Source organism: Adiantum capillus-veneris, chromosome 10 (genome assembly GCF_014529385.1).
Source record: "Adiantum capillus-veneris isolate H3 chromosome 10, ASM1452938v2, whole genome shotgun sequence".
NCBI classification, from domain to species: domain Eukaryota; kingdom Viridiplantae; phylum Streptophyta; class Polypodiopsida; order Polypodiales; family Pteridaceae; genus Adiantum; species Adiantum capillus-veneris.
The window spans coordinates 118,042,958-118,055,895 of record NC_140940.1 but is presented as its reverse complement, the minus strand read 5'-3'; the positions used below and the strand labels follow the sequence as shown (position 1 = coordinate 118,055,895).

At 43.5% G+C, this 12,938-nt stretch overlaps 1 protein-coding gene across 1 annotated transcript in view; it reads left to right on the top strand.

Annotated features, from left to right (window-relative positions):
* Nucleotides 1-10,913, top strand: part of ABCI15 (trigalactosyldiacylglycerol2) — a 55,599-nt gene extending 44,686 nt beyond the window's left edge. Inside the window, exons 2-4 of the mRNA XM_086521958.1 lie at nt 9,713-10,042; nt 10,170-10,376; nt 10,631-10,913. Coding sequence (XP_086378084.1) covers nt 9,713-10,042; nt 10,170-10,376; nt 10,631-10,729 — 636 coding nt within the window. The 3' untranslated portion in view covers nt 10,730-10,913. The remainder of the gene's footprint in view (nt 1-9,712; nt 10,043-10,169; nt 10,377-10,630) is intronic.
* The last annotated feature ends 2,025 nt before the right edge of the window (nt 10,914-12,938 follow it).

Here is a 12,938-nt window from a genome sequence, read left to right as displayed (position 1 = left end):
TCCTCTAGTTGCACACAACATGATCATAAGCATTCCCATCAGAATCCATCAGAATCCTTCAGGGGAATTTTCGAGTGCATTTAGCCTATTTTCCCTATTTTTGACATTTTTCACTTATTATTTTTAAGTGACTTTTGTTGGAAAGTAGGTAGGGCAAATTGAGTAAGTTTGTATATAAGCAAACCTAGGCTAAGCACTAATTGGCAGAAGAGGCTGCAAGAGCTCCACCGCTCAACAAGCAACTTCTCAAGCAAGAACCCCTTGGTGGCGATTTTCCCTCCAAGCAAGGACCACCTTTCCTAGCGTTTTTCATCAACCTCAGCATATGCGATTTCTTCAGCAAGTAGCCATCGCCCAGCAGATCCAAGGCCTAGCGTTTTCATCCTAGCCTCATCGCCAGAAGTCCTGAAGTATATAGCGTTTTCCAGAATTGTAGCCTAGCGTTTTTGGAGCCAGATTGCCCTCCCTTGTGCATGGCGATTTTCAGCCCTAAGACCTGCAATTTTCAGCGGCTGAAGACCATCAGTTTTCAGCCCTAAAGACCTACAGTTTCAGCCCCCAATCCAGCGTTTTTCAGCAGCAGAAATCAGCCCCAATTCAGCGTTTTTGATTTGCAGCAGATTTCAGCCTTGAGCGTTTTTGGACAGCAGATAAAGAGTAGCAGATTTCAGCCATAGCGTCGGTCTCGCCATTCCCGTCGTCGACACCGACATAGCCTAGACTTGCATCAATCACATGCATTCAGTTTGTACCCGTTTGTGCTATCAATAGTAGACCACTCTCGTCGACGAGAGTGAGGCCTTTGGAGGAGGGTTTTACAACGTCTCTGGTGTTGTATTTCTCTTCTCTCTCTATCTCTCAGTCTCATACACTTTCACGCACAGTGTCCATTCACTTGTTTGTGATCATTGCACTCTCTCATTAAGAACGGAAGGCTCTACCTTCCATAAGAACGAAAAGGAACCTTGAGCATAGTTCGGAGTACTCATCTTGAGCCAAGTTCAAACATTCATTCTGCTACACCTAACATTGGTACTCAGAGCTTTGGCAGTGTTCTGTATCACTGAAGGAAAGAACCACAAGAATGACAAGCTTTTTTTTTTTTTTTTTTTTTTTTGGGCTTGTTTCAGTTGCACGAACTCAAGTTTGCTTGGGCGTGTCGATTCCTAATCGTGTTTTTGAAGAGTGACAGGAATCCCAGGAAAGAAGGGCTTGTCCAGCCTCCCCTTGTGCCTCTTTTCACTCATTGAGAGCGGACCGTGTACTTAGCGGCCGGCCAATCGATGTGAGGTGGGAAAAAGCAACCTTGGTGGGAGCGCAAGGTCGCCAATGGGTGCACCCGCGGAAAAGAGCAGAACTCGGGTGAAGAGAAGATCCTTCTCTAACACAGATTGCAAGCGAAAGAAAACCCTCAAGAACCTCAAGACCCTCAAGAACCCAAGAACCCAAGACCCTCAAGAACCCATGTTCCTCGTGAACTTAAGAACCAAAGATCATAGTGCATGGTCATCACCCGAAGCGGAATGGATACTTCGCATACAGGTGATGAGCATGAGAGAGGCGAAGAAGAATTTTCCCCACCAGGAGGTTTTTTGGACTCTCCCCCTTCTCCATCTACGTCAAGGATTGCACTAACTCCTATGGAGGAGATGGAGCAATTGTTTATGGAAAGGAAGTTAGAACGCGAAGCAAGGAAGTTAGAACGAGAAGAAAGAATGACATCCATAGCGTGTGAGCGCGAGCAAGCGCGCTTGGAAGCCAAAGAAAGGCCAGCAGAAATGGATTGCAGACACGCAGAAAGAATAGCAGAAACGGATTGCAGACACGCAGAAAGAAAAGCAGAAAAAGAACCAGAAAGAAAGGCAGTCAAAGCAAGACAAGAACAGAGCGACCAACACATGAAAGAGTTCTTGCGACTCTTTTCTGAAGTGCAGGCACAGATGCAAGAGATTCGAGAAAAGGACTCTCTCAGTCTCTTCTTCTCCAAAGCATGACACACAGGATTTGCATGATTATGAGAAGCATGATGAGTTGATTGAAAATGATGAGCATGATGATTTGGATGCCAATGATTTGCATGATGATTTGGATGACAATGACAAGCATGATGATTTGCATGATCAAGATGTGATTTCTCACAAGCATGATGATTTGCATGAAGATGATGTCATTGTTCACAAGAATGATGTGTTAGTGGATGCTTTTTCTAGCGCAGCTAACCTCGTTCCAAATTCAATCAATCTCGAAGGATCGATCTTGGCTCTCGAGTCGAGGTCCAAAGAACCCCCTCAAGAAGAAGCGATCTTGGCTATCAAGCCTAGGTCCAAAGAACCCTTACAGGAAGTACTATGTGTTCGCATGATTAGTACGCACGCATTGTACGAGTGTTTCATTCGTGATCGTTTCGTGCATTTTAGTCAGCGTCTTTATGTGATCCCTTTTCCTAGGCATGACATATTGTACGTTGAGCACGTTTCACCCATGAATGAGCACGGATGTATGCGGATTGTTCATGAAAAGCTGAAAAGTATGCATTCAAGGAATTCACATTCCATGTCTCTTCCTTGGCATGACACATTCGTAGAACGAGCACATGAAAGTATGTGCACCAAGCATGGGCATTTCCGTTGTGAATTGCCAGAGTTGATTGATTTAGATCGGCACGACAAGATTCGATCTCATTGTTTGTGTGTGTGTTGTGAACGGTTTGACACTCCGTCTATTTGTTCATCTACATTGCATGCAGAGTCGTTGAGAAAGACAAGATTTTTTCCAGTCACTTTACATGGAATAGGTATGTTCATGTTTTTGTGTTGGAAGCGGTTTCAAGAATTTTCAGCCATGGAGATTCTTGAAGAAGAAAGAAGCATGACTCTAGACGAAGTTGAAGCATTGAAGAAGCCATAGAAGACTTTGTGTCGCTTTCAGCGCGGCCCAAAGAAGCAAGCATTGCAGACCTTTATGAAGTTCAAGTATTGCACGACCCACACATCAGAGTGGGCCGACGAAGAGTCCCTTCCAAGATTTCGGATGCTATGGGCGATCTTCCTCAACGCCATACGGTTCGGTACTAGTACCTCACTTTGAAAAGGAGGGGATGTCACGTGACACATCCAACCCTATGTGTCCGTGGACAAGCTACAACACGACAAGGGTTCAGTCAGTCCAGTCAGTCTAGATTTAGAAGTGATTTGGCACTTTTGTGAGTCTGTTCGCAGACCGTGCATGCCCAGTCACTTAGTGTAGATGCATATCCTCTGGTTGCTCACACACAGCATGTTCATAAGCATTCCCATCAGAATCCATCAGAATCCTTAAGGGGAATTTTCGAGTGCATTTAGCCTATTTTCCCTATTTTTGACATTTTTCACTTATTATTTTTAAGTGACTTTTGTTGGAAAGCAGGTAGGGCAAATTGAGTAAGTTTGTATATAAGCAAACCTAGACTAGCACTAATTGGTAGAAGAGGCAGAAGGAGCTCCACCGCTTAACATGCAACTTCTCAAGCAAGAACCCCTTGGTGGCGATTTTCCCTCCAAGCAAGGACCACTTTTCCTAGCGTTTGTCATCAACCTCAGCAAAAGGCGATTTCTTCAGTAGGTAGCCATCGCCCAACAGATCCCAGGCCTAGCGTTTTCATCCTAGCCTCATCGCCAGACGTCCTCAAGCATATAGCGTTTTCCAGAATTGCAGCCTAGCGTTTTTGGAGCCAGATCGCCCTCCCTTGTGCATGGCGATTTTCAGCCCCAAGACCTGCAATTTTCAGCGGATGAAGACCATCAGTTTTCAGCCCTAACGACCTGCAGTTTCAGCCCCCAATCCAGCGTTTTTCAGCAGCAGAAATCAGCCCCAATTCAGCGTTTTTGATTTGCAGCAGATTTCAGCCTTGAACGTTTTTGGACAGCAGATACAGATTTCAGCCATAGCGTCGGTCTTGCCATTCCCGTCGTCGACACCGACATAGCGTAGACTTGCATCAATCACATGCATTCGGTTTGTACCCGTTTGTGCAATCAATAGTAGACCACTCTCGCCGACGAGAGTGGGGCCTTTGGAGGAGGGTTTTACAACGTATCTGGTGTCGTATTTCTCTTCTCTCTCTATCTCTCAGTCTCATACACTTTCACGCACAATGTCCATTCACTTGTTTGTGATCATTGCACTCTCTCATTAAGAACAAAAGGCTCTACCTTCCATAAGAACGAAAAGGAACCTTGAGCACAGTACGGAGCACTCATCTTGAGCCAAGTTCAAACATTCATTCCGCTGCACCTTACAGTACTCAATTATCAACCACCATCAGAAAACCTCTTCTCCGTAGAGAGACTCAAATTCCTTCTACCAAACACATCTCAAAATAGAGATTCTCTTGTTGGAATATCCTTGCGCGCAAAAATACGCTCAAGAGAGTATAACAAACTGCCGCCCAGTTCCTGAAAAGGAAGTTTGTTCTTCTGATTCCGTTTAGCAAGAAAAAAATTCGCCTGATAGATGACCCACCTTGGCATGGGTCTGCATCTTCGTGTGTTATCCATGTACCCAAAGGTGTACATAATTCTTAAGTTGTGTTAGAGTTTTGGTGAACCTGGGAAATTACCTTCCCTTCATAAGATCCTTAGAGCGAAGACGCTCACCTGACGATCCCTTGGCTCGATCTTAGAGCAAAACCCGATCATCAAAGAAAATAGGACTTGGAGTCCTCGAGCATAGGCCGTAGTTGTCATTTGTTCTTTCCCTTGTAAAGAGAGTGTTCATTCACTTGTGCGAAAAGCACTACCATAGCTTCCATTAATTGGTTTAGGCCTCAAGCTTAGCGAAAACTTTTACTCTGCTTGAAATGTCAGAATGGTTCCTTCCTTTCTGCCGTCCTACCCGTAATAGCATGTAATTTGTTGGAGAATTACCGGATACCAGATCAATAGTTGACCTTCTGGCTAGTTGAGCGAACCAATTCATCTGAGAAATCAATGTTTCAATTTGATCCTGCTCTCATAAACACTCGAGAGTGAGTAGTCCCGGTTAGACATAACCATACCTCGTGCAAAAGAGCAAACAACAATGCACTTTATGATTTCCTCAAAGATGTAACTTTGATAAAAAAACGTGCCCTCTTACTTAAAGTTCAAGGGTCTTCTGTTCCTATTCCTAGGGCAAAACCCTATTCCAAGGAACTTCCGTTCCTTATTCCAAATCCTCGAGAATCAAAGTTCTCGCCTCTGGATCTCACCTTCCAAACTCAGGGCATGGCATCCCTGCAACTCTTTTCTAACTCTGTTTCCGTCCTCTTCCTTAAGAATAACTTTGCTTTCCTGGACACAGAGTCCTTACTTGGGAATCTCAAATGTCGGATCACAACTCGAGAGACTACCTTTCTCCGATCCGTGGATCTACTTCCCAAACTCGGGTACGAAACCCTTGGGCTGATCTGGCTCTAGTTCCTTATAGTGCTTTCTCTTGCAGAGGCTCATGCCTTCCTCTGCTCCTACTCCCTCACGAAGATGAAGTACACCTGCAATCAAATACTCAGAGATCATAACATGAAAATCATTACCTTCACAATCTCAACGCTCGGTTCTCAGAAAGCAATTCCCCGGAAGAGATCTCTACATAGAAAATCCTCTCTTCCAATCCTACACACGAAAGAGGTGTGTTCTCGGGTTCCTTCTGGTAAATCAGTTCCGTCTGCGATGTTTATGGGCTGAAAACAGAGAAAAACAGCAACTTGTCGCGATGGAAACAAGCTCCGTAGGCACTTCTTCGCGAGGGAACTCGCGCTGTGGGTCTTGGCGACATCTGGTACACTTGGGGCAGCCATGGGCATCACCGGCAACGTCTTCTTTGTGGATGAAATTTGTAGCAGCATCTCCTTCTTGCAAAATCTGATCATGTGATGCTTTTATAGCTCCTGGTCACGGGCACAAATAGCTGAACCCAGGCTGCTCGCGTAGAGATCGCGGCCTTTTTTATAAATATTTTTTTATTTTTATTTATTAGGCGTTGTTCTGCCAAAAACAGAGAGAGAGAAAACGTTGGCTGATCTATTGCCTTATTTATCAGATGGCTGCCCACTTATTAAGTTGGCGGCCGACGAATCTATAATAGTCTGAATCTACCCAAAAACTCAACAAAACCTTGTCAATTAAAAACAATGCTTTCATAGCACTTCCCAAGTGTCCCTGGATGCAATCACATGCACAGTTGCAATGCAGACATAGACTTTCTCGCGGTAAAGCATCTGCTTTTCCAAAAAGCAATTTCACTTCCTTAGAAAGCATATGTTTTTCCTAAAAGTTTTCTTTGAACCCATCTTCATTCAAGTGCTTTCTTTTCCTGGTGCACAATTCTAACATAGTTTGGAATTTCCTCTCGACTATGGATAGCTCCTTTTCGATGCACCCATCACCCACCTTGTGACGCATCAGGAATACCCATCACTTAGTCCTTTCCTACCGAACTTACGGTACAATCTCCTTCACGATGCTCTATGTCACCCATCCTATGACGCATCAGAGATGTCCGCTCCCGGATGGTGGGATACTTCTTCCCGATGCTCCTTGTCACCCATCTGATGTGACGCATCAGAAGTGCTGGTTCTTGGTGGCCTTACAGATATTCCCGTTGTTAGTGCTCCCGTCATTACTTTGAATGACGCACTAGGAATACTCTGTACTAAGATGTCTCCAGTGAGAAAAACCCTCTCATTTAAAATTCCAATAATTCATTTAGAATTATTTTTCTTGGTGTTCGAAGGGAGAAAACCCTTTCACTTATAAATCCAATAATCCATTAAGAATTATTTTCCTGTCAGATAAAGCCAATTTAGCAACAATGGACAGGAGTGGAGCCCTCGATGCCGGCGAGGGAATAGCTGAGGGGAAGCTCAATGGGCTGCCAAAGTACGGAACCGCATCTGGAATGGGCTAGTGCTAGCAGATCTCACACCTTCCGCGAGGGAATGGGCTGAAAGCTGAAAACACTAGCTGATCTGCTGGATTCTGGTAGCGCTAGGGCTGGTTAGCTCTATCTGCTAGCGCTTCCTCAATCTGCCATAAACGCTAGCTCTCTACCTCCCTTTATAGGTAAGAATAGGCCATAAATTTATTATGGCTTGGGTAGGGCAAAGTGTTCACCAGATCCAACAAATAAATGAATAAATCGATTTATTAATAAGTTAGGTTAGGGGGTGTAAGTTTGGGTGAAACTGTCTCACATTTGCCCACCTAGGAATCCGATCGACGCGAGGAATGGCTCGTTGGATTCCTCTAACCTAGAACTGTCACATGCTTGGGCACTCCAAGCTTGAAATCAATAGCAACACATGAACAAAAACTTCAAAATCACTGAAGTTTTATATATATATATAAAACTTCAGTGATTTTGAAGTTTTTGTTCATGTGTTGCTATTGATTTCTCGCTTGGAGTGCCCAAGCCTGTGACAGTTCTAGAACTGTCACATGCTTGGGCACTCCAAGCTTGAAATCAATAGCAACACATGAACAAAAACTTCAAAATCACTGAAGTTTTATATATATATATATATATATATATATATATATATATATATATATATATATATATATATATATATATATATATATATAGAGAGAGAGAGAGAGAGAGAGAGAGAGAGAGAGAGAGAGAGAGAGAGAGAGAGAGAGAGAGAGAGAGAACACGGCACGGCAGAGTTCCGCTTCCAGAAACACTGGCCCCAAAGATAAGCGCCCCTTTTGGTATTTCTCTATTATTGATCACTGTAGAGTACAACTCCCAAGGGTCTCTGCTCTTAGACTCTGCATCGAGATGCTCTGCAGAGTGAGGTCCAATGGCTCTTATAAACAATACAAGGGATGCCCAAAAGCAGAGCCCCAAAAGTATGAGGTTGAAAAGCACTGAACCCTAAAAGCCTTTGCTCCCAAATTCTAGCGCTGAAATCAGCTAGCGTGATTTGCGAAAATCGGTACAGCTTGCCATTTCATTAGCGCGAAACGTGCGAAACGCGGGTGTTTGTACAACTGCCACGTCGTCAGCGCAATTTACAAGAAATCCCTCTAGAGTTCAAGCTTTGGGTTTTTAGGGTTTTTGGCCCCACGACGAATGCTCGTAAGTTCTTCAAGTTGATCGGTTCAGTTTCTGTCCACTAGGCCATTTCTCTTCCAGTTGGTCATGCCACATCATCACTTTGTGACAAGAACTACATGCTCGTCATGCTAGATGCCCACCGTAGTGTAATAACATATGTCAATTCGCATATACAAACCATTTATGCAATAGGGTTCCAAGCTTGGAAAAGCTAATCTAAACTTTGAAAAAACTAATCTAATGGACTCGTCCGGACATGTAGGTTCTGCGAACAGGTTCACAAAATTGTCGGTACTAATCCTCCTAGGATTCTAGACACTCCTATGTAGGAAGAAGTGGAAAACTGGCTCTGGAAGTCGATGAAGCATGCCCATGTGGCACATAGAGCCATGTGCACGTGAGAATTATGCTTCATAAAGTGCAATGTTTGGGGGTCCTCTTCTCCCAACAGTGCTCCCAAGCTAATCTGCGAGAAGGAGGCCCTGGCAATTCTTATAAAGGACCTTGGCCCAAAAGCAGTACATGAAAAGTGACAAGTCCAAAAGCATCTAGCTCCAAAAGCTAGCGCAGCCAGCAGCCAGCGCGTTTTGCGGAAATCCGTACGGCTTGCCACGTCATCAACGCAAAACGTGGGTGCCTGTTCGTGTGTGTGTGGCCCGACTGTGTTTTTATGTCTAGTGTCCCTACGCCCCATTGGACAGGGTCCCCATAAGTTGGTGGAAACTGACTTAAAAAATAGGCCACTCGGCAAGCCTTGTAAGTTTGATAAAACTTTATCTGCCTAGGTCATGCCACGTCATCACTTTGTGACAATTCGACTCAAACCAATCCATAGATGTGCACATGGTCCTTATTGCAACCAAGCCGGCTTTGATATCATGAAGCAAAATGGCGGGAGGACCTCCCGGCCACACGGACCGCGTAAGATCTTGCTGAAGATGGGATTGGGTGGGCTTTTGCATAAATGAATTGAGAAGTCCCATTGGCAAACTAATGTCAAAACAGATGTCCAAGAATCAACAACCAAATGAGAGACCTGACCAGTTCCTGATACTTCCTAGCATTAGCTACATCTGAGGTGTCATACAGGGACTACTTCTGGTTGGGATGCATGGGTGTAGAGATAGGCTTGTAGTCGGTCATACCAGAAGCCTCCCAACAATTCCTGGTTATAGCGCTGCTGAGAGAGAGAGACCCCCGTTCAGTCTGGCAGGTCTCTAGTCTTAGAAAATAATGAAGCCAAGATTTGCCATCTCAAACTGCTTGGTTAGGGTCTCCATTGTCCAGTGGATATGCTTGACATGGCTACATCTGATAACAAGATTATCCACATAGATGATAACAAGTGTCGCCAATTCCCCTCTCTAAAAAGATATAATTCAGGGTCTGCAAAAGAACGATGAAGGAATGTTGCAGGAAGAAGGCATCTATCTCGTGTAGTGTTTGGTGATCATGCCTCATTTCTGTTTAGTCACAAAATGGCATCTCTCTAAAATTACTGATGGCAAAAATAATGTAGAGCCTTTGCTGAAAATTTTTCATCTTTTTTGCTTCTTTGCCTCTAGATCAGTAGGATGTACATGCTGTAAGTAATAAAATAATTTGAGAAGTTGTCCTTTTGTGTGTGTTACAGATATTGGATGCCAAAATAGTAATTCCTAGAGGCTCTTTGGTGGAAGTGAATCAGTCTGGACTTCTCATGGACACACTCATAGATGTAACACCACCAAATCAGCTTCCACAGCCCACGGTTGGCCCACTTGATCCACGTTGCTCAGAAGAGGGTATGATTGTGTGCGACAGGCAAAGACTTAAGGGGGAGCAAGGGGTGAATCTAGATGAGCTGGTGGGCCTATTCACAAGGCTTGCAAAAGAAGTTGATCAAATTGGTATCAGTCAGATATACAGCTTGGCAGATCGTGTTGGCAAAACTGTCGAGGACGCCAAACCTCTTCTTAGCAAGGTACATGTAATTTCTTGTGAAGCTCTTTTTAATTCCTCTTTGTTGCCTTTTTCATGAGCAAAAGGAGAGATTTTGGTGTTTAGACTTGTTTGAGCTAATCAGAGGTCCTCTTTTTCTTATTTTTTAGGTCACCACATTGGTTGGAGAACTTGAGCCTCTACTAAAAGACGTACAAAACGGTGGTCTATTGAAAGAGCTTGAGGTTCTCTTGAAGGTTTTGAATGACGCAAGTGGGGACCTCAGGATGTTGAATGATTCTGTCTTGACTCCAGAGAATAGAGAGCTACTCCGGCAGTCTGTTATGACTCTAACAAAGACATTGAAGAATGTTGAGGTTGGTTTGATATTGAAAGTTCTCTCTGTTAGAGTCTTTTACACTTGTGCGTCGTACTCGAGTAGCAGACAGCCTTTCTAGTGAGTGGAGATGTTTGGCATGCCATATCTATCTTTCAATGTATATTTCTCATACACACATGCATTTATATGTCTACATTTAATAAATACTATATTTGGACTCATAGACCAACAAACACGCATTTGTACCGATTCTGGGTGTTCTGGAGCTTATTGTCGCTGTTGTTTTTGCAGAGTATCAGTGGAGATGTTAGTGGCATTACTGGAGATGCAGCAACTAGACACAATTTGAAGCATTTAGTTGAGTCCTTAAGTCGGTTACTTGCAAATTGAAGTGCCAATTTGTGGGCATACACCCCGGCACAGGAAATATTTCACCAACCCGAGAGTCAACAATATTCTTTCCATCAAATAAGCAGGCTAGCCTCCCAGCGATATCTTTGCTTAGCTCTTGCCATTTTACTGTGTGTGTATAGCTAATTGGATAATTAGTGCTGCTTTCATTTTTCAGTTTCTACTTCAGCATTGCAGAGTTGCTTATCTTTCTTTATGTATCGTTTTATGCTTCTAACAACTAGGAAATCATGAGGACTAAAATTTCTCAGGACTTGCTTTCAGTTATGTTTCTAATTAGCTAAGTGCTCTCATGAATTGGCCCTATCGAGCACGCTTTGTACTGCACTTAGGTTATACACTTAAAACTTTAAACTGGTCAATTTCCCTAGTAATTTCCTTGAGAACTAAGGTCATTTTTACATATAAGTAACCTTGTTTTTCTTGAATATTACTTTACTAAAATTTTCCAAAGAGAGACTGTAATTTGAACCCTCCCCAATTCGGGTTTGCACTATGTGTTGCTACGCTACACCTAACTTCCTATATATCAAAATTTTCATAATCTTAAAATTATTAAAAAATTAAGTGTATAAACTATAAAATTGAACGTTTAGAAATGCATCAGTCTTATGCATTATCTTTCAATTAACTATGCATAAGTTAATAGTTAGGCTATAACTTCATGGACATTCTTCAAATCAGGCGAATCACGGATAGTCTCTATCTTGGCCGGGTCCATCTCCACTCCTGCTTGCATGAGACGATGTGTCCCAAAAAGTGTATCTCTGGTAGGAAAAATTCACTCTTCTTTGCATTACCAACTTGTGATCTCGTAATGCGTGAAAGACCTATAGCAAATGTTCTCTATGTTCTGCCTCATCCTTGGAGAAGACAATAATGTCATCAAAGAAAGTGCCAACAAAAGATCTGGACTCTGTGAAATCTTGTCCATCATTCGGTTAAAGGTCGCTGGAGCATTGGTAAGCCCAAAAGGCATCACCAAAAACTCGAATAAACCGAAGTTTGTTCGAAAAGCTGTCTTGTAGACATCTCTCGCGCGATTCGGATATAAGATGATATCCACTCTTCAAATCGATCGTGCTGGAACAAGAGGATCCCTATAGTCAGTTTAGAATATCATCGATCGTGGGAACTGAAAATCTGTTCTTGGTGGTGATTTTGTTGAGAGCTCTATAGTCAATGCACATTCTCTAAGATCCGTCTTTCTTCAAAACCAACAATACCGGAGAGCAGCAAGGTTAAGTACTCGGCTGGATAAGACCCTTTTCCAAGAGGTCTTTCACTTGGTTCATAATCTCTTCATTCTCGGCTCGCCTCACACGGTAAGGTGGTCGGTTTGGTGCTGTGGTTCTAGATATCAGATCAATGGTATGATCCTTAAGATGAGCTGGTGGCAACTCGCCTAGCAGGCTCTCAGAAAAGCAATCGGCATGAGTGTGGAGAAAATTTTGGCGTTCTTTTTTTAGGTCAGACATATTTTTCCTATGACCATCATTCAACTCTTTCAAAAAGATCGAGTAAACAAACAGATAGGATTTCATTAATTTCAAAACGGTCGAAGCCGATACAATAGGGACAGACTCGCCCTTAAGTTTCACATCAAGTACAATGGTTCGGCCCTTTTCAGTAGTCAATGTCGCTTTCTTCGCTTGATAATCGACCACGGCGTTGTTCTTATGGTACCAGGGGACTACGCGGAGAACATCACAACCTTCCAAGGGCATTATGTAGAAGTCTTCGTGCCCCAAATACCCCTGACAATGCAACCGAAGTTTACCAATGACAGGTGTAATGGCCACGTCCCTGCCGGGTGCCGCTAGAACTGCCTCTGCTTGTGGTCCCATCCGATCGGGTGTAATCTTGAGCCATGCCACCAATTCAGGTGAAATGAAGTTGGCCTTGGCTCCTCCATCAAAGAAAATCAGGGCTTCTTGGTCTTTCACTTTGCCCCAAGCTCGGCAAAGTTCTGTACTCTTATCAATCGTGCTTGGGTCAGTACCCATGCAATCTGGAACCAGTCTTGCTTTCATCTTGCCTTTTCGTCCACGTTCCTCAGTTGCTTTGAAACTCTCTGGCCTTTCTTCATCTTGTTCTTTCTGTGCCTTTTTAGGGCACTTCGCGGAGATGTGCCCAGGTTCCCCGTATCCAAAACACTTCCCCTCTTTGATGTAGTTGGATCTCTCTC